This window comes from Suillus clintonianus (assembly GCF_016758775.1).
Source record: "Suillus clintonianus strain FC179 chromosome Unknown DEU56scaffold_46, whole genome shotgun sequence".
In the NCBI taxonomy this organism is placed as follows: domain Eukaryota; kingdom Fungi; phylum Basidiomycota; class Agaricomycetes; order Boletales; family Suillaceae; genus Suillus; species Suillus clintonianus.
In genome coordinates this window covers 133,659-152,829 of record NW_024539270.1, presented here as the reverse complement: position 1 = coordinate 152,829, position 19,171 = coordinate 133,659, and the positions used below count along the sequence as shown (strand labels likewise).

Sequence of the window (19,171 nt, the reverse complement as noted above, 5' to 3'; positions counted from 1 at the left end):
GTTGGCACGCGACCCCAATATCAACCTAAGCTACAAGCTTGCTACATCAAGCACGTTAACGTTACTCGGTTGGATTTTCTGAACTATTGCCAAAATTAGGGGTGCCACCTTTGCGAGCGGAAAGTTTTGCGGTCAGGTTGAATCTTGATGTCAGTGGTTCCAATTCCACTCCCATGTTCCACCGCCCACCGTATTCGCATAGCATCCATCATCTCTCCTCTCAAGCGTGTTCGTCCAAGAATTCCATTCTATAAACTCTCTGCTCACCGTGTTCCGACACTCTGGTCGCTATACCGGGGTTTGCTCAGACATGCACCAGGAGAAAACGTGAGCAATCTGCTTTTTTACCCTGTGTTGTTTAACATCGTGCACAGATCCGGTTTCGCGTGCGCCTGATGTTCAGGAAGAACCAGCACGTTGTGAAGGCACATTCTGCGAAAGAGCGACTCGTGATGGGATACAAGGTATTACACTTCTCTTAAGCGTGATGACAGGCCTGATGCAAAGGATACACAGTGGTTAGAAACCTTCAAGCGCGCGGAGCAAGGTGATATCAAACTTCAGAGCGTTCTCAGCAGGTATGATAGAATGATTGCCACCAAGCGCGAGAAGACCGCTTGGAAAAGGCGCATACGAGAAGCATTCGTACGTATCTTGGTGTCTCTTCGTCGTTGTATACTCACAACTCAATCAGAACTGGGAAGCCAAGCTCCGCAATCGTCCTATTTTCAAAGGCTCTTTCATCCGTCCCTCGTTTGACAACAAGCTTCTTCCTCGTCTAATACCCCAGCCTGCCCACATAACTGGAATGATTGTGCGTCGGCGTATCGCACGCGACCGTCGATGGCAGCAACGAGAAACATTGAAGAGCTGGGCACATGACTTACGGTACGAGAGTCTCTTTGAGTACGCGCTGCTCAAGAGTGCACGAGGCGAGACTGTGAGAGTGGCTCGGCAGATGAGGGGCAGGATGTTGTCGGATCATGCCAACCGATGTGCGGGAGAGGTTGAACGACTGCTTCATGAGGAGCACATGTCGTGGACCCCAGTTTACACGGGAGGGGCAAAATATAATTGGGGTGAGTTGTGTATTTGTCCGGACATTTGGCAACGCTAACAACATATTGCGAGTTAGATGAACCCTTCGTCAAGCGCCTGGCTGAACTGTATGAATGCACGAAGCGTGACATATCACGGCTTCGTGCTGCACCGCCCGCTGGACTCATATTGCAAAGCAAACAAGCACGCCGAGAAAAGGTGGCAAACAAAACAATTCAGAGACAGCGCGAACGTTCTGGTGAAGTTACTGCTTACACCATTAAACGCCGGCGGGGCGCACCTCCTGCACATATCCGAGAGCTCATGACCCCAAAGCAACTTCTAGTGGACAGGGCGATAAGGGAAGTAAGTGAGGGTGGGTGGTCGGGCACAGTTAAGGCACACATGGGCGTGCATATGCACACGCCCGAAAAATGGAAGGCCGAGGGCGGGTGGGAAGATGAAGAAATGAAAAAACGTCTGGATGATATGGAGAGGGAGATTCGAGCGGAGAATGAGAGACGAAGAAAAAACAGCAAGTTGGAAGCTGTCCCTCTTTCTGAGTAGTCAAGAACTTGCAAATATGTATGGCGGAGTGGCAGAGGCTTAATAGAGAGAGAACGACTAATTTCATTCGACTAAGGTCTGCCTAGGGGAGACTATAGCAGAGGTAAATTGTACAGCCCAATGGCTTTACTTCTCCTGGACTTCCCACTTTGTTCCACAAAAATATATCAGCCCTGACTCTCCTCACCGTGTGCATTGCTCTTGTGCTTCGGTGTAAAGAACCACGTCTCGGGCGCAGGACCGAGGAACATCTCCGAGATTTTGACCCAATCCTGGCTATTCGGACTTGCAAGGAGTGTTTCTACTCGTTATAAAGTCATCAGTTTTCAGTCCCCACAAGGCCGACGAAGCACATGCCTAGTTCATCTCTTCCTTTGAATGCTGGAGCTCGATCGTTTATCTTGGCTGGGAGTCGTTCCAGTAATCCGATAGGGACGTAACGGTATTGGAATGAAAGTGCTTCACAGAGGAATCGGCGCGTCGTATTCACACCTGTTGTGTCTGTACCAAAGTGACTGACGATGCGCACTTAATCAGTTATTCTCGTCGAGTTGAACACATGACAAACTTCAATCCAAATTCAGCGAACTGTTCATAGAGTATGAGCCAGGATAGATATGCGAGTAAGGGAAAGGAAGGCTACCTTGCCAATCAACTGCAATCGCTCCCTCGAGCTGATATCCCATTCTCGGTGCTCCTTCACTTCCGTGAAAATCCACGGTTTGATGAGTGCTCCCCGTCCGATCATGACTCCGTCCACGCCAGTGGACGAGACATTGGTCCAGTAATCGTGCGATGAGAAACAATCACCACCGCCAAAAATCGGGACCGGAGATACTGGGTGAGTGTATCGTAGGTGTTGCGTCAGAGCCGACAGGCAACCCGTCAGAACGGTTGAAGCAGGTCATGTGGATAGAACTTACGACCCATGTCTGCCTCCCGAGCACGCACGGCGTCAACGCATTGTTTTATGTACTCCCAATCAGCCAATTTCGTGTACCGTTGCTGGCGCGTACGGCCATGAAGCTATTTTCTGTCGCATGAGCCGATAAAGTATCAAGAGAAATTGATAGCGACGCACTGTGATACAACCAACCCCCCACTCAGTGGCAGCGCGAAGCATGATCTTATGTGCATTATTACGACCGTCCTTGACACCCGTCCGTAGTTTGATTGTAACCGGAATTTCGCCCAACGCCCTGGACATCCCAATGACAATTTTGCCAAGTTTTGCTGGTGCATCCAGCACTACGAATCCAACTAAGCTTGTTACCTGGGAGACGCTGTGCTAGATCACTCACAAGCGCTTCCGCTTCCGCTTTTGAAGACAAGATCGATCGGACATCCACAGTTCACATCGACGAAGTCTATGCCTCCTGCATCACCGAATTCGCGCCCGAGGATTTCGGCAGTTGGGACCAATGTGCTGGGCTTATTTCCTGCGAGCTGAATTCCGAAGATGCTCTCCGATGGATGCCGCCGAACAAGGGAGAATTCAGACGCAGAAGCGGTGAGAAATGAGGTCGCAAGGCCCACTGGATGAGGATTGCGATTTTAGTGCACAAAGTTGAATGGTGAGGGAGATGATGTGAATGATAGGGAAATTGACATTTAGTAAAAACGCACTTTCACCACACGTTATGTCCGCTCCGAGGGTACCACATAGACGTCTGAATGGCTAAAATACTTGGTTAACTGATTCACCAGTCGTGCAGTGATATTCATACCAAGTTGCCGACCGTTGTTAACGGCGCAAGATCTGACCACAAGTGTCCGGTGAATTTAATTTCAATCTATTGGGCAGAGAGAATGTCATACATGATTTACCACTCCAATTCAGCCTTCGTTTCTCTTGTACGCGATACAGAACATCGGGAGTATCAGTCTGAGCATTGGGATCAGAATTTCCAGTGCGCTTTTCAACGAGAGCTGATGGATTAAGTGGAGGAACATTCATGGCCACGTCTTCTTCCGGTCCATTGGGGTCTTCTTTAGCAGCTTCCAGTCCCTTGAGGTATGCGTCGGTTATTGGCCTAGGGTACTGCAATGCATGCGTCAAGTTCTGATGCTAGCGGGAAATACTTGCGCCCATGGCTAACCTTCTTGGATCTAAGTAGTTTCAAGGTGTCTGCACTAACAAAATTGAGTTCCGTGGTGCTCAGCGCTGTCTGAGCCCTCTTCTCCTCATCTTCGATGAGCGTGATTACCCCACTGGTATCGCGCTCAGTGTGAGCTCCGAGAAATCGACACTTGAGTCCTAGACGACAGAATCCAGATTCTGCAAAGGAGGGACACGATGCGTGTTGGTCGAGCGAAGAAAGACTATTGTCAGCCGTAGAATTATCTTCCTCCGTGCCCATGATAAAAGGAGGAACATCTGATATCGTCGTGATCGAAGGGAAACGAATATCTCTTGGTTTTGCTGCCAGATATGCGTCGACGTCATGCGTGAAGCGACATCTAAATATACAGCATAAGAGCCATCAAGAGAGGTGGCAGAATAAAAACACGCACTCATCTCCATGCTCGCATATTTTCCCATTGGCTACTCTCCAGCATAGCTCCAGTTGATCATGTACCTTGCCAAACTTGCGGCCCTTATTGGCACCACGCTTTTCTTTCTTTTGCGCCTTGGTCCACTTTTTGCGGCCACCCGTGCCCCTTGCGTCAGTATCTACCTCGTCCCCACGTGGTGCTCTGGAGTGAGATGTTGAACCTTCTGCTGCATCATCATCAACCGGAGGAAGGGCGGCGGGGGATAACAGAAATCTACAGACGGTGAACCATTTCAAAGGCAGTGGGAAGCCCGAAAAACGTACTGCTGTTTTACGGGGGCGGTTCCCGGCGGGAGAGACATGCTACTCGTCTTGCAATCTTAGAAGTACTACCTTCCAGGCTGTCGTTGGCTCGTTGCGTAGTAAAGAAATAAGTATACATAGCGTCTAAAATGACTTATTTTTCCCAACAACAAAATCTTATCGCACCGCCACAGTGTAGTCCAAACGAAGGTGAGAAAATAGCGTCCAGCGAAGTTATCACCAATTCATGCAGCTGTGCAGCCCGGACCATTATTTGAATGTGTGACATATTCCATCCATGCAAACACGCACATCTCGCTTTTTAGTCTCGTCAGATCTGATGCTGGCTGTGGGCTGTGACCATATTGATTAACCGCTTCAAAGCCTACTACGCTTATTCTCAACCAACCTCACTCGATCATTCACACAACATCACATTCTTCCATGTACAATGGTCAATCAATATCCCGTTTCTCGCGCAAGTGGAAGCCTCGACCCATCAGGCCTCAGGACCCGAGCATAACTTTGTCGCATTCCAGCCCAGAACAGCGTACCGTTGTCTGTCTAGGCAAAGTGTTGCGACTGCTGCCCGGATGGCAGAAAGCGAGTTTTTGTCAGCTCCTGTCTTCTCGCGTGACGCACTGTCTGACAGCAGTGGGATGGGGTTGAGGCCTGAGGGCGGTGATATTCATGCTGTGCTTCGCAATATTCGAAAGCCTGGAATACTGTGCTGTTCTTGAGCCTCGCAGCCTCCTCGTGTTGGCTGCGTCGATCAATGGCGCACCTACAACACACCTCTGCTGTACAAGTCTGACGCTCATTGATGAATCTATAGGCAATTCAATGCGCTGCGAGCCGCTTCTGTCCCTTTGACCTCAGCTCTGCACATCGCAGCGCAGTGTGGATGCTGCGCGCATGCTATGGTTCCTTCCTTTATAATCCGTCAGGCATTTGCGAGCACTGCAGTTTTCCGTGACCTCTAGTACACATTTTACTCTCAAGTGCTATTTTGCATCTCTCAGCCATATGTCAAACTTCGTTCCTGATCCTCTTGATGATTGCACTCCACCCTTGGAGGAGCCGAGTCACCCAGCACGCCCCCAGGACCCCGAGACTAACCTCGCGATTGGTGAAATGCTACAATTCGCCGTCAATAGTATGCACCATCTTTTTTCATTCAGCACATACCAATGATTTCCCAAAGCCATTCTTGTAACACTTTATTTCGTCATTACTCTGCTATTTCGTTTCGCCACAGACACCGTGCCAGACCCACTCGAAGATACCCTCCCAGCCTTGGGTGAGGAGGCAAGCTACCCAGAACACCCTCAAGACCAGGGAGAGGCACACCTCAGTGGAGTGCAACAGATCGTCGTTACTGGTATGTGGTATCAAACTCAGTTCCGCATGGATTGACAGCTTCTCCCAAGCCATTCGCGCAACTGATCTAACTCTTGGTCTCCAACGGATTCCCGCTGGCTTCCATGTGGTAGTAAAGGCTCGCGGTATCGAATTCCAAACAAGCAACAAGCCCGTGCACGTAGACCAGGCTGTTCTCGAATGGAACGAGCGGATACTTCTGTAAGCTGTCCTTGATCCCTTCTTTCCTTCAGGTGTTGAGAAAGACTCTAGGCCATGTGAACCATCTTCTCTCGTTCGGGTCAGCGTGTATGCCTCATTTGAACTGGGTCCCATGCTTGGTCATGGAGAAGTCCTTCGCACATTTGAGATATCCGTAGGCGAATTATTGGATCGCAGTGAACAGTCACGTCGTCAGTAATGTCTGTTGCAAATTCCGCCTGACAGATGTTGACGAGTATCACAGCCATTGTTTTTCAGCCCAAGCAGGAGGAAGTCGTTTCCCCGTGTACTTCGCTGTTCATGACAGTGGAGCAGCGACGATCTGATGAAAACGACGCTGCAGTTCTTGAACCGCTTACCGCCGTGAGTGATCAATGCCAGTCTGATATGCTGATGCTGAGAGCTTGTAATGTGTAGCCTACGTCCAGCGATATGAATGCGTTAGTGCTAACAGACGCCGGACATCGCCTTCTCGCACGATTCCGAAGGACGCGGAACACTAGGGATCTCGACCAATCCATAATGCACCTTGAACGTGCGTCTGATCTGTGCCCCATGCATCATCCCTGCCGCCCTGCAGCACTATTCAATCTAGCTTCCGCGAAGTTTGTTAAATGCCAAGTAAATGGAACATATCTCGACCTCGACATCCCCATCTCTCTTTTTCAAGACGCCCTTGCTTTGGTTCCTACTGGTCATCCTGACCGACCCACGACCCAGCTCCATCTTGCCATTTCTCTGCTGTCTCGCTTTCAAATAGATGCTGATGTGGCCAAAGAGTTACTGAGCGAAGTCCTCGAGGTTTGCCACGCCAACAGCCACATTTACAGAGCAGCTTTGCTTGCAATCGATACGTTTGCTCTACATCGAGCTGGAGGCATGGATGGACACGATATTGGGCACATGCAGCCCGCTGCATCAATGCTTCCGTTGTCGCCAAATCAACTTGCTCATCGTGCAGAGCGGTGTTTGCAGAGAGATGATCCCCACGACTTAGATGCAGTGATCTCCCTTCATTACGATGCCCTGCAATGCTACGACACTGTGCATGCTTACCGAGGGCAATTGCTATGCAATCTAGGTGCAATGCTGGTCACCCGCTTCCAGCGCCGAGGCAATGACCAAGACTTGGATGACGCTGTCATACTTCTCAGGGACGTGCTGGCTTTACATCCAGTCGGTCACCCAGATCGGTCCATGTCATTAAATAACCTTGCGGCTGTGCTCTTCACCCGCTTCGAGCACCGAGGCAATGCCCAAGACTTGGATGACGCTGTCATGCTTCACAGGGACGCGCTGGCTTTACATCCAGTCGGTCACCCAGATCGGTCCATGTCATTACATAACCTTGCGAATGTGCTCTCCACCCGCTTCCAGCACCGAGGCAATGCCCAAGACTTGGATGACGCTGTCATGCTTCACAGGGACGCGCTGGCTTTACGTCTAGTCAGTCACCCAGATCGGTCCACGTCATTGAATGACCTTGCGATTGTGCTCTCCACCCGCTTCGAGCACCGAGGCAATGCCCAAGACTTGGATGACGCTGTCATGCTTCACAAGGATGTGCTGGCTTTACGTCCAGTCGGTCACCTAGATCGGTTCATGTCATTAAATAACCTTGCGAATGTGCTCTCCACCCGCTTCAGGCACCGAGGCAATGACCAAGACTTGGATGACGCCGTCATGCTTCACAGGGACGCGCTAGCTTTACGTCCAGTCGGTCACCCAGATCGGTTCATGTCATTAAATAACCTTGCGGATGTGCTCTCCACCCGCTTCAGGCACCGAGGCAATGACCAAGACTTGGATGACGCTGTCATGCTTCACAGGGACGCGCTAGCTTTACGTCCAGTCGGTCACCCAGGTTGGTCCATGTCATTAAATAACCTTGCGACTGTGCTCTCCACCCGCTTCGAGCACCGAGGCAATGACCAAGACTTGGATGACGCTGTCATGCTTCACAGGGACGCGCTGGCTTTACGTCCAGTCGGTCACCCAGATCGGTCCATGTCATTAAATAACCTTGCGAATGTGCTCTCCACCCGCTTCCATCACCGAGGCAATGATCAAGACTTGGATGACGCTGTCATGCTTCACAGGGACGCGCTGGCTTTACATCCAGTCGGTCACCCAGATCGGTCCTCGTCATTAAATAATCTTGCGAATGTGCTCTCCACCCGTCTCGGGCACCGAGGCAATGACCAAGACTTGGATGACGCTGTCAAGCTTCACAGGGAAGCGCTGGCTTTACATCCAGTTGGTCACCCAGATCGATCCTCGTCATTAAATAATCTTGCACATGTGCTCTACACCCGCTTCCAGCACCGAGGCAATGACCAAGACTTGGACGACGCTGTCATGCTTCACAGGGACGCGCTGGCTTTACGTCCCGTCGGTCACCCAGCTCGGCCTGACACATTAAATAACCTTGGGGGTATGCTCTGTACCCGCTTCAAGCGCCGACGCGATCGAGAAGACCTCCACGAGTCACAAGAGAATCTCCGCTGTGCATTGACTCTCTTGACGCAACATGATCCTCGTCTATTAACCGTCCATGGATCGCTAGCTATCGTCTATATGATGTTCCATCAATCGGGACTTAACGGCACTGGTGAACACATTGACAGTTCCGCTGCTGCCATGCATCATCTCCAGGCAGCAGCAAATGTTGTCTCTGGAGGTTTGCTACCTCGCCTGCGAGCAAGTCTACGCTGGGTTAACAAGGCCCACGAACATTCACATGCTACCGAACTGGAGGCTTATGCGACTTCCATGCAGCTCCTCGACACTTATATGTCCGCGACAGCTTCAGTATCATCTCGTCACGATGTCATGAAGGACTTTCCGAGTACGCTTGCCGTGGATGCTGCATCATGTGCGCTTCGTAGCGGTAATATGTGTCGCGCTGTCGAGTTGTTGGAACAAGGTAGGACTATCATTTGGACCCAGATGACACGACTACGCACGCCTCTTGACGGCCTCCAAGATCTCGGTGATCATGCAGTGTCCCTGATGAAGAAATTCAGACACTTCAGCTCCCTCCTTAATGCACCTCCTACGAATCATCCAGAAGGGACCCCAAGAGTCAATGTAGAAGCCGAAGCAAGCCGGTACCGACGTTTAGTAGAGGACTGGAATAGAGTTGTAGAAGAGATTCGTGATATCGAGGGCTTCTCTCGCTTTCTACTTCCCCCGTTGTTCTCCGATCTCCAAGATGCAGCTCGTGATGGGCCTATTGTCGTGCTCGTTGCAAGCGAGTCGTCTTGCGATGCCATTATTATCCCGCACAAGCAACCTCCGATCAGCATCGAACTCCGTATCAGTTTGGAGAAACTACAACATTTGGTGGTCAAACTCCAACGGGCAAGTCAACCACAGGCCACTCCCAAACCCCTCATGAAAGCTTTGACGGAGTTATGGGACGACGTCGTCCGCCCAGTGGTCGACAATTTGGGCGGATTTGCACCACCACGTTCCCGGATATGGTGGTGCCCTACGGGTGCCTTCAATTTCTTGCCGTTGCACGCTGCTGGCGCGTATAGGCGAGGCGGACAGTTGCTTTCGAAGCTCTATATCTCTTCATACACGCCATCGCTTACCGCCCTGATCAGGGCTCGCAGAAGTCATGATAGATCCCTGCCAATACCCTTTGTTGCCATCGGTCAGAACCACCCAGCCGGTCATTCATTCACTTTGGATTTTGTGGAGCCTGAGCTGGATTTGGTGCAGAAGCTTTTACCCCGTCCCCCAACTGTTTCCTTTACCAAGATAACGAGCGTTGATGCAACGAAATCGAGAGCACTGCATGCATTGCGAGACAATACTTGGCTCCATTTTTCGTGTCACGGGACGCAGAACCTTGATGAACCATTCAAGTCGGCCTTTCTCATGCGCGACCAACCGCTTTCACTCCTCGATATCTCACAAATGGATCTGTCTCGGCATGAATTTGCCTTTCTTTCTGCCTGTGAAACCGCAGTCGGTGATGTCAATACGCCTGACGAAGTCATACACCTGGCCGCTAGCCTTCAATTTGCTGGTGTGCAGAGTGTGATTGGGACATTATGGAGTGTCAACGACAGTACGGTGCAGCGCTTGGTCGAGGCATTCTACAAGAACTTATGCGGGGATGGCATAATGGATTCCAAGCGGGCTGCCCAAGCGCTGCACCAAGCGGTCCAGTCGTTGGCCGGTGACGAGAATATGCCCTTGGACCAGCGCATAGTGTTCATGCATATTGGCATATGATCAATTTCGTACGTCCCCCACCTTGTTAATCACCGCTTTCTTGATACCTTCTGACGCTATCGCGTGTAGCATCCAGCCGTGGCTTTTCGTTATTTCAAAGTTTGACACTGTATTAGTACCTTCCGGATCCCCAATATGTACACCTATAATTCCGACTTGTATTCTCCAGCCTGTTGCCTCAGAACAAAACGTGACCCCTTCTACATAATATGCACTAGTGATTTGTGCGTAAGAGTGAACAAGTTGTATCATTGGTTCATGTATGTACCACTCAGGGTACGAGCGAGCCAAATCATCAAGATCTGGAGACAAAATGGTGCAATGGTGGATATTTCTGCATGTGTGCGGTTGGATATATACCTGCCAGCGGCTTAATGTACGTACAATCGCTAGCACACTCTGACAAAGCAACAAATCAAACATGTATGCAATGCACCATGCTTGAGTTGATAGGAAGGAACCAATCATTCACGATGACCTGCATAAAACCTACAGCAAAAGAAAGAAAAGGAAGACAAATCAAGCATCAGATCAAGAACTCCTCGCGACAACAAGCGCTTACCATCACCACCGAACTGAAAATCATCGATCATCCCATCCTCCACTTCCTCCATCTCAAAATCATCGACGTCTTCATCCACTACGAGATCCCCTCCCTCCCAATCGTTCTCCTCATCCTCGCTATCGAGTCTCGCCCAGACCCAGCTTCGTGTTCTTGATTCAACGGCTATGAAAGTCGCATCAATCCCAATGGACGCATTGCCACCAATCCTGTCTCCTTCTGCCCACCCCATCGAAGCAAGCATCCTGAACCCAACATTCGTTTCTCCGATCTTTGGAGCAGCCTACGAACAGAGAATGTAAGAGCTGCATTTAATTCAAAATGTAGGAACCCCATACCTTGCCAACTTCGTCTCCGTCTTTGTGTCGAGGCATCTCATCATTTTCAAATCTGCCTCCGTGTCTCTTTATGACATTCCTGACTTTATGCTCATCAACAGCACGGGTCTTCGTGGACTTGATGAGAGTGATATATCTCCGAGCTTCCTTGCCTTTACTCTGACTCTTGAGGTTAAACGAGTTAGCAAGCTCATACTAAATAGTTACCAAGAGATTTTAATGTGTTCACTGGTTCACTGATGTTCTTGATGATCATCAATCATTGATCACTTGGTTGAAAGCGCACCCGAGGAGGGTTAGCTACCGTTACCGGCTTGCGATCAAGGTCAGGTCACTAATAATGTTGCCATTGTGCGACAAACTCGATGCAGGGTGGATGGCATGTAGGTCGTTCATGCTATTGGCGGATTTCCTATACACTAGGATCACGAAGAAGTAACAGAGAAGTACCTAGAGCGAGAAATGCAATCGCCATCAAGTAGTAATAGACCAACCATGCATCATGACCTTCCCGCATCGAATAAGAGAAGACCGAAGCTGCAGACGCTGGGGCAATGATCCTTGCTCCTGCGGCAACCATCTGGGCAATTCCATTGGTTGTCCCAATCGAGGCGCGATTGGGAGCAGCTGCTCGAATAAACAACGCCATGCAGGCTGTAGGTTCTTCTCAGTTAAGTACCATGCGTGAAGTACTGGGGTTAACATACGATAGCACATCATCAGGCTAGTCGTCAGCGCATGTTGCACGGCAACACAAAACCACACTATCAAACCCACTCCATGGACTCGGGCTAGAACATTGATCACTGGGAATAAAATGACGATAGGTATACCGGAGCTAACACCGGCGGTATGGATGGCTCCTGCGCCAAAGCGATCATTTAGACGAGCGTAGAAAAGTAGCTGGAATATGCCATGTGCGAGACCTGATGCCGCAAGTGTAGCGCCGATGCGAGGAGGATCAAGGGAAAGTCCACCGAGTTCAATCGGCGTCGCATAAAACAGAGGTAGGATCGAGCTAAATGCCATATATAATACAGCCATAGTGACGTAACTGGCTGTTACAGTCAGGACTTTTGGTGTTAGTGAGGCACGCAATGGAAGCGGCTTTGATGGAACTTGTTCAGAATTCGCTTCCCCAGAGCTGACCATGGCATTGTTCGATGGCATGGAATGCTGTGTATGCGATTGTCGCGAGAACCATCCTTTGAGCAAGCCCAAAAGTGGCGCACTTGTTGAAACGCTCTCATTACCACACTTAGTGTCATCCAGACATGATCTTTGAAAAATCAACCTCACCTCTTTGAAACGGAAATACGTGACTAGCCAAGCCACCGAGGCAAATATAGCCGGAACAGCGCATGGCAAGAGGTATGGGTAGGTTTTCAGGAGTTCTGATCGCCCAAATATATTAGGGAACCTATCTGCGGGTCGGGAGAGCGATCCCCCGACGAGTGGTCTAGAATTAGCATTGTCAATCCCACTCCCAGAGCAAGCAGATATATTGTAAACGCCTACCCAACTATGGTTCCCAGCATCAATGGGAGCGGCATGTAGCCGTATGCCTTCGGCAAGTTGGTTGTGTCAGTAATGTCCATCACCATGCTTTTGACGACACCATTACTCCCATTGAATGCCCCACAGAAAACACGACTGATCAATATGTCAGTAGTTGACGGTTATGGTCATTATTCAACACACAAACCTGATCACCAGACCGACAAATGTTTTCGACATTCCAAACGAGAACGTCGAAACCGCTATTGCGAATAGAGCGGTCAGTATCAAAGGCTTCCGCCCAATGTGATCTGACAGTTGACTCCAATGGAGAATAGTCAGTGCTTGAGCCATATAATACGATGATTGCTTGGAACGTATCAGGTAGGAACGCAGGACAGTGAAGGATTGCGACATGCTTACCAGGATGCCGACATAGTGTCCAACCTGGGATTCGTCTCCGTGGGTCACGCCAATGTCCCAGATTAGCTTCACAAAATTCCGGTCTTAGCCTCAAGTCCAAGCAGAGGGAATATACTAACTTGGGGAATAAATGGGGCAAGGGTCTGAAAAACAAGTGAGTCTGGAAACTGCAAGAACAATATGATCCAGAATTGATCCCAGGGCAGAGGTGTGCTGGTCATCGGTTGCTCTGGCTGTTGCAGAAGAGAAGTCTCCTCATCATCCTGACGCGCAATCATGGTGGTACGAGATGAAGACGAGGGGTGCGACCTGCTGAACCCATTTCAATGAGCTGGCCGTTGATCGGGCTCATCAATGATAAGTAGTCCAAGGACATGATGCACCTATTTCGGTCCTTGGAACCTTCTTCATTCTTGGAAGGTCACAAGTTAACATCCCCCTATGTCCGCTCCCTTGGAAAACCCTTTTGAGATTGGAAAGAGTCAAATCTTCTGAAAAAAATAAATGCAAGCAGCAGTTTAATGGCATTACGGACGCACCACAACCACTGTCCAGATACGGCCAGTAGAGTTCAGGACAGTGAGGTGAGGACAGTGAGTTTGAGGGAGGTAAGTTTCAAATGTTCGGCAGGAACATAAGTTAGTGTTCGAACTCCGTTCGTGACCTAACACTATTAATGTATTGAGATCAAGCTTGAACCTACTATCTAGATTCTAGGACATGTGCATGTGATACTATCTCTTGCCCAGAGTTGCAAAATTTTTGACCCGTTTTTTATAACACAACAACTACACAACATTAAAATAAAGCAACAACATGAGCAAGTAGGATTCAGTACATACTGTAAGGCTCTGCAAAAAAAAATGTAGAAAAATGTTAAGGCTACGTTGCCAGAGAGAAGCCGGTGCGAAACAGTGTTTGAGCACAGAGTTGCAAAAATTCTCACCCGCAAAGAAGTCGTCGCGTCACACCATGTCACACCGCCGCTTTTACTCTCCGATGCCGTCAAGCACAATTGAGCGAAAATGGGTCCCGAATTGTGCAAGTATTGGCCGAGTTGCCGAGCAGCGATTTATGACTCCGAACACAATCTCACACCTCCTGTCACGTCTTGCATCTCAATGGTACAACATTTGTGTCTCTCAACACCACTCAGTTATCATGTCAGAAAAAATTAGAGTGATATTAGAAGGCAATGGGAAACCGGTAGTAAAATTCCTGATTTTTTTTAGCGCATGTGGTGGCTTCCCTCCGATGGATTGGCGTGGAAAGTGCACATTCTTAGCAGTGTTTCGCTGCCGCAAGTACTTCTCGTCCATTTTTTGTAGAATAAAAAATACACACAGTAAGCTATCAATCAATCATCCTCTAGAATCATTGTGCTAAGGAAAAGAGTGAAATATGAGTGTGCTACATCGTGATTTGCAACTCCGGGCCATTTTGCAACTCTGGGCAAGAGATAGTAGACCAAGCGATTGATTAGACGAAAAAGCTTGATGAAGAGCGCAGAGGGACTTTGCGGTGCCGTGACCGCCTGATATGATCGTCGCTATAATCAAGTTAATAGTAGGCCCATCAGAAACGCCCAGCCTGGCAAGTTGATCACGAGACACCTATATATCCTCTTTCCAGAGCTAGATCTTCCTCCCAAGAGTGCGCGTCCATCGCAACATGGAAACCATATTTGAAGCTCAATGATGTTGCACTAGGAAAACTAGTAAGATGTATACAATTCAAGAGTCCAATGTTCAAAGTTCAGGAAGATATCTCCGTCGTCGGGCCTAATAATGAACTGCAGTATATGATGTCCCATGTGGTAGACTGTGGACTGCATAAGAAACGTTTGAAAACCGTACCTAATACATAATTGGCCAGGACACTGTAAAAGAATCGACGCATCGAATGAGTATGAAAGCGCAAATAAACATCTATATCGCGAGGGTGTGGGGATAATAAAAGTTCGAATCCAAACGAAATTTGGGGCCTGCTGTTTAACTATCCATTAGAAATTGCCATGCATACCCTGCCACCCTCCATAAGCCCCGTTGCTCATGAACGGTGGCTGCTGCTGCTGTGCTACAAATCCTGGTGTAGCCGCAAATGGCGGCTGCGGGGAGTACTGTTGTTGAATTGCTTGTGATTGCATTTGTGCATACATGAAGCTGGGATCTTGCATATGACCAAGCACCGGCTGAGAGGGTTGCGCAAATGATTGAGCGAAGTAATTCTGCTGAGACAGGGGTGTTGCAGCAGGTGTCCCGGCACTCATCTGTGGAGGAAACGAGTTGAGAGTGTTAGAAGATGAATAGCCCGAAAATTGATGTTGGAACGGAGTCTGTGGACTTGCGAGTGAGGTCGCACTAGCAGCTCCGATATGCGTGGGCACTGTAGCTGAAGTGGTATTCCTCATCGATGGCATCGACGAAGGCATCATGTGAGAACCCTGAAAAGTCGAGAACGGAGTGGGCAAGCCATCAAGAGGTGTCTGGGCAAGGGGCATAGCGTGGGGCTGGGAAGGAAGCGATGGGAAACCGGAGTTCTGTAATTGGTATTGCAACGGAAGAGAAGACATGTGCGAAGGGTCTTGTAATGAGATTAAATCATCCCAAACCTGGTTTCCCGGAGGCTTCTGGATCGGAATAGAGGAGTTGGGTGTAGACAATGGCTGTGAGATGGATCTCGCGGGTTGCACGGGTGTAGACCCCAGAGATGATGCACCAGGAAGGAAATTAAACGCTCCAGGACCTCCATGGGTGACATTTTTGGCAGGGACTGGGGGAGGAACAGGAGAGGATTTGCGTTTAAATGGTACAGGGTCCGTTGCAGGAGTTGACTTCGGCCGTATATTAACAGCGTTGGAAGATGGACGAGCAGGGGGGACGAATTTGGAAGGTTTGCAGTTCATGAACCACTTAAATTCGTACTTGGCTGTTGGAAGACATCAGACATAGGAAGACAAATTCCCAGAAGACTCGCGGACCTCGAATGAACTTCTCGATTTCGCTATCTCGTTCTGCTTCCATCATGTTGGTGGGTGGGGGGTGGCGAGCTTCATCAGGATTGTAGAGGGCATTTGATGTTATATTTCCGTTTCGCTTCATGACCTGTGAACAAGAAAAGAATTTCTCCGAGCTTAATATCTGGAATCAGTGGATACGAAGATGCAGCCTACTTCGACCTGTTCTTTGGTCCACGCGTCCAGGGTGATGCTCTTTCTGTGCGGAATTGCTAGTCAATAGTTGAAATTTGAAAGGTGCATATTTCTGACGCACACTTTCGTGATATGGGTACCAAGCTTGCGATGGATGCTCGCGCAGTTGACGCTGTATCTGATGAACGTCTGCAAGTACACGACGGAATTGCGTATAATACATACCATATGAAGATGCCCAAATTGTGAGAAGCCCATCGCGGGTTCCGCGACTTGCAATCTGCGCAAGTGTCTTGAATATTAATGAGCTCATGACTGACTGAGTAATTTCTGAGAAGTAGCATTACCGTTCCCTGGTTGGGTTGCTAACTCCAGCAAAGTACGCTGGTTTCTCTCAGTTGTGATTTTAGAGACTCCCGACGACATCGTTGCAGTGAAAAGAGAAAGGTTGTTTGACCTGGACACCGTGACTGTTCGGGTGGAATTGTATTAGGGTGTTATGTAATACAATCGGCGCTTCGAGAATACCACTGGTGCTAGACGTTTAACATCTCTTCAATGATCATCGATCATCTCGCAATCGAGACTGAAACTCAATTGAGGAGAACTTGCTGCGACTCACTTCCATGTGAAGCCCACAACGAGTCTCCTGCTTTTACTATGCTTACTTGCTCCACAGGGACAGAACTAATTCCTCAGAACAAAGCCCACTACGATCTGATACCGACGAGACTAGTGGAGAAGAAACCGCGTTACGTAGTTTCTTCGCCTTTCCATTCTCCTCGGACGATGTTTATCAGGTTGGTGATTACTTTCTGAGACGCACATGTCTTCTTTACCTATAATTACTTGGCAAGCAAGGTCTAGCGGACTTACTTGCGCACGGTGCACTGAGTGGGAAGACAGACGTCGAGAAGGCTGAAATCATCCTCCGAACGCAGCTGTTTTACTTCAACAGAGTGGTCGACCAAAACTTGACCGTAGAGGATGTTCGGTCCTATCAGAATACCGCGGGCTCCCAAAACATCACTGGGACCATGGATTTGTCACCTCCGTCCTCGAACTACCGAGACGACGAAACTCGCCTGCTGACGTTCGCCGAGCTGACGGCGCTGATACAACAGGGGAAGACAGATAGCATTCCCAATAACAAAGTCATCCCCGATACGCTTCATGTAAGTCTGTCGCACGATCAGACATTACATATATGGTTATCACGCCCGTCCAGGACGCACCTCCCAGTACTTCTATAGCTTTGGCGCGGAAGAAACCCTGGGAAGTCGAGAACTAAAATTCTGACGTGTGAGCCTTCGAATTGTGCAAATGACGAAAACATACGTTTGTAATGATTACTTTCATTAACCGACACACATGTAGTGAGTGGTTATTTTTTGCTCGCAGCATATTGATCCTTCAATGAAGGCTTCAGCTTCCGTTGCCGACATTATTATGATTGATGCATCTTCACTCGCTTGAAATATTGGCCTCAATTTGCTACTCATGTCGACGTCTGTCAAGCATTCACAAACCCACTCTATGTTTGTCTCATCATCAAACCATGGGCGCATTTTGATATGTTCAGACGAGATAGCATTACGTGTTTATATGGGATCCAGGTTTGCACGGACGTGAGTGTTTTCGGCAAGTGGAAAAGTGTCGTTATTTATTCTTCGGTGCCACAAATGTCGATGCTTACAAAGTCACTATTCTTAACAACAGCATGTCAAGCAATGACAGCGTTTGCCTGTGCACCTTCTGATTCGCACCGCTTGCAAAGATCCGACAGTCATGGATAACATATTGCATATCCTGCATAATTGCATGAAGCCAAATAACACGATGGTCAATAGTATGTGCCTAAATTATCCCAACGCTCCGCCAACGAATACGGTAAGCTCTAACTGGAATACTTGTGACAGGAGTACAATCCGCTGCAATGATACAGTGTCCCAAAATACACTTATCATTTCACCCTCTATACGTGTTTTGCCCTGAATGTCCCTGATATAGTTATCCCTCTCCACCCTCCGTCCAGAGCCGAGGAACTCGATGACGGCAAGCGGCCACTCCCTCGGCCGCTTATGACCCGAAGTTACTTTCCTCCTAGCTTTTCTGATATCCACTGCATTGACACATGCTTGTCGATATGATATCCTTGAACTTTCCGCAGAGCGGCTATACCCTCCATGACCCAGTTGTGAGTGCTCCAGGAAGCATCCCCTCGAACGACAGGAATGGACGCGAGCGTGGTGTGGAGCGTATGTAGTTTCTCGGAGTCCACGAGTCCTATAGGTGCCCTCCCCAAATAATCATTCTCCCCATCTTTGAGTGTGACTGATTGTGGTGCTTCGAGGCTGTAGTCAGCAGCCGAGCCAGCGATTTGATAGACCAAGGAATGGCTTGATGGTGTGAATACGACGACTATTGCCCATTTGGCTTTTGAGGATGATTGACCAAAACGGGCGACAGCCACTTCATAGAACGGAGGCATCGGGTGGGGGACGGATATGCAAGTAAGTGGGTTGGCAACTTTTGAGTATGTGTCGGGGACGAGGAGAATGTTCCGTTCCTGCTGTTGATGGGAGGAGATGGATTGCTGGGTAGGACTTTGAAGCTTTTATAACAATTCCCCGAGCTAACGTGTTCTATTGACAATCAAACCCGTTCAAGCATGCAAGAATAAGATATCTCAGCACTAGATTTTGGTGGCCATGTAGCATGGGCTTGCATCCAAGATTGGTCGCTTAATCTATCCCGAAAAAGTCTTATTGAAAGATTCCAGGGCACGAACACAAGCTTAAGCAAAGTTGCGATGGCGTAGGAGAAATGACTTTACCAAAAGGTACCCTCAAGCGTCTTCGATCCGTCAGATTCATTTATGGATGGTCCGAATCGAATCAAGCTGAAGCGAAAGTGCGGGATGTCAGATTCACTGGCAGAACCGTGGCTGCCCTTCTTCGATAATGAA

At 49.0% G+C, this 19,171-nt stretch overlaps 9 protein-coding genes across 9 annotated transcripts; 4 read left to right on the top strand and 5 right to left on the bottom strand.

Annotated features, from left to right (window-relative positions):
* Positions 1 to 147: 147 nt before the first annotated feature.
* DEU56DRAFT_913777 (uncharacterized protein) lies at positions 148 to 1,605 on the top strand (the record flags this gene model as incomplete). Its single annotated transcript, XM_041357560.1, has 5 exons — positions 148 to 327; positions 375 to 464; positions 517 to 645; positions 695 to 1,079; positions 1,136 to 1,605. 5 exons carry the CDS (start codon positions 148 to 150, stop codon positions 1,603 to 1,605), a joined length of 1,254 nt encoding a protein of 417 aa, XP_041207363.1.
* A 167-nt stretch (positions 1,606 to 1,772) lies between these two features.
* On the bottom strand, positions 1,773 to 4,699 carry DEU56DRAFT_871874 (uncharacterized protein; the record flags this gene model as incomplete). The annotated part of the gene is made up of 12 exons (XM_041355740.1): positions 1,773 to 1,906; positions 1,963 to 2,120; positions 2,262 to 2,442; positions 2,529 to 2,631; positions 2,687 to 2,853; positions 2,907 to 3,140; positions 3,232 to 3,283; positions 3,333 to 3,364; positions 3,424 to 3,646; positions 3,705 to 4,065; positions 4,120 to 4,327; positions 4,672 to 4,699. 12 exons carry the CDS (start codon positions 4,697 to 4,699, stop codon positions 1,773 to 1,775), a joined length of 1,881 nt encoding a protein of 626 aa, XP_041207362.1.
* A 437-nt stretch (positions 4,700 to 5,136) lies between these two features.
* Positions 5,137 to 6,643, top strand: DEU56DRAFT_809992 (uncharacterized protein). Its single transcript, XM_041353492.1, has 6 exons — positions 5,137 to 5,271; positions 5,335 to 5,559; positions 5,662 to 5,784; positions 5,834 to 5,984; positions 6,036 to 6,175; positions 6,229 to 6,643. The coding sequence occupies exons 2-6, from the start codon at positions 5,430 to 5,432 to the stop codon at positions 6,399 to 6,401; spliced, it is 717 nt and encodes a 238-aa protein (XP_041207361.1). The 5' UTR covers positions 5,137 to 5,271; positions 5,335 to 5,429; the 3' UTR covers positions 6,402 to 6,643.
* DEU56DRAFT_888685 (CHAT domain-containing protein) lies at positions 6,417 to 10,232 on the top strand (the record flags this gene model as incomplete). The annotated part of the gene is made up of 2 exons (XM_041356247.1): positions 6,417 to 6,752; positions 6,960 to 10,232. 2 exons carry the CDS (start codon positions 6,417 to 6,419, stop codon positions 10,230 to 10,232), a joined length of 3,609 nt encoding a protein of 1,202 aa, XP_041207360.1.
* Positions 10,233 to 10,939: 707 nt separating this feature from the next.
* Positions 10,940 to 11,327, bottom strand: DEU56DRAFT_711888 (uncharacterized protein; the record flags this gene model as incomplete). Its single annotated transcript, XM_041347516.1, has 2 exons — positions 10,940 to 11,077; positions 11,133 to 11,327. Coding segments are annotated over 2 exons (333 nt in total), but the record flags the coding sequence as incomplete, so codon positions are not given.
* Positions 11,328 to 11,518: 191 nt separating this feature from the next.
* Positions 11,519 to 13,692, bottom strand: DEU56DRAFT_858955 (major facilitator superfamily domain-containing protein). Its single transcript, XM_041355300.1, has 7 exons — positions 13,592 to 13,692; positions 13,172 to 13,540; positions 13,053 to 13,118; positions 12,838 to 12,998; positions 12,651 to 12,785; positions 11,840 to 12,591; positions 11,519 to 11,786 (listed from the first exon to the last, which is right to left on the bottom strand). The coding sequence occupies exons 2-7, from the start codon at positions 13,328 to 13,330 to the stop codon at positions 11,545 to 11,547; spliced, it is 1,515 nt and encodes a 504-aa protein (XP_041207358.1). The 5' UTR covers positions 13,331 to 13,540; positions 13,592 to 13,692; the 3' UTR covers positions 11,519 to 11,544.
* A 1,030-nt stretch (positions 13,693 to 14,722) lies between these two features.
* DEU56DRAFT_809977 (uncharacterized protein) lies at positions 14,723 to 16,682 on the bottom strand. The gene is made up of 6 exons (XM_041353491.1): positions 16,551 to 16,682; positions 16,429 to 16,495; positions 16,325 to 16,375; positions 16,225 to 16,267; positions 16,033 to 16,156; positions 14,723 to 15,980 (listed from the first exon to the last, which is right to left on the bottom strand). The coding sequence occupies exons 1-6, from the start codon at positions 16,627 to 16,629 to the stop codon at positions 15,055 to 15,057; spliced, it is 1,290 nt and encodes a 429-aa protein (XP_041207357.1). The 5' UTR covers positions 16,630 to 16,682; the 3' UTR covers positions 14,723 to 15,054.
* Positions 16,683 to 16,751: 69 nt separating this feature from the next.
* On the top strand, positions 16,752 to 17,762 carry DEU56DRAFT_412261 (uncharacterized protein). Its single transcript, XM_041346098.1, has 5 exons — positions 16,752 to 16,831; positions 16,883 to 17,003; positions 17,061 to 17,378; positions 17,432 to 17,503; positions 17,633 to 17,762. Coding segments are annotated over exons 1-4 (504 nt in total). The 5' UTR covers positions 16,752 to 16,829; the 3' UTR covers positions 17,495 to 17,503; positions 17,633 to 17,762.
* A 385-nt stretch (positions 17,763 to 18,147) lies between these two features.
* DEU56DRAFT_412256 (uncharacterized protein) lies at positions 18,148 to 18,960 on the bottom strand. The gene has a single exon (XM_041346097.1). It carries the CDS (start codon positions 18,692 to 18,694, stop codon positions 18,296 to 18,298), a length of 399 nt encoding a protein of 132 aa, XP_041207355.1. The 5' UTR covers positions 18,695 to 18,960; the 3' UTR covers positions 18,148 to 18,295.
* Between the last annotated feature and the right edge of the window lie 211 nt (positions 18,961 to 19,171).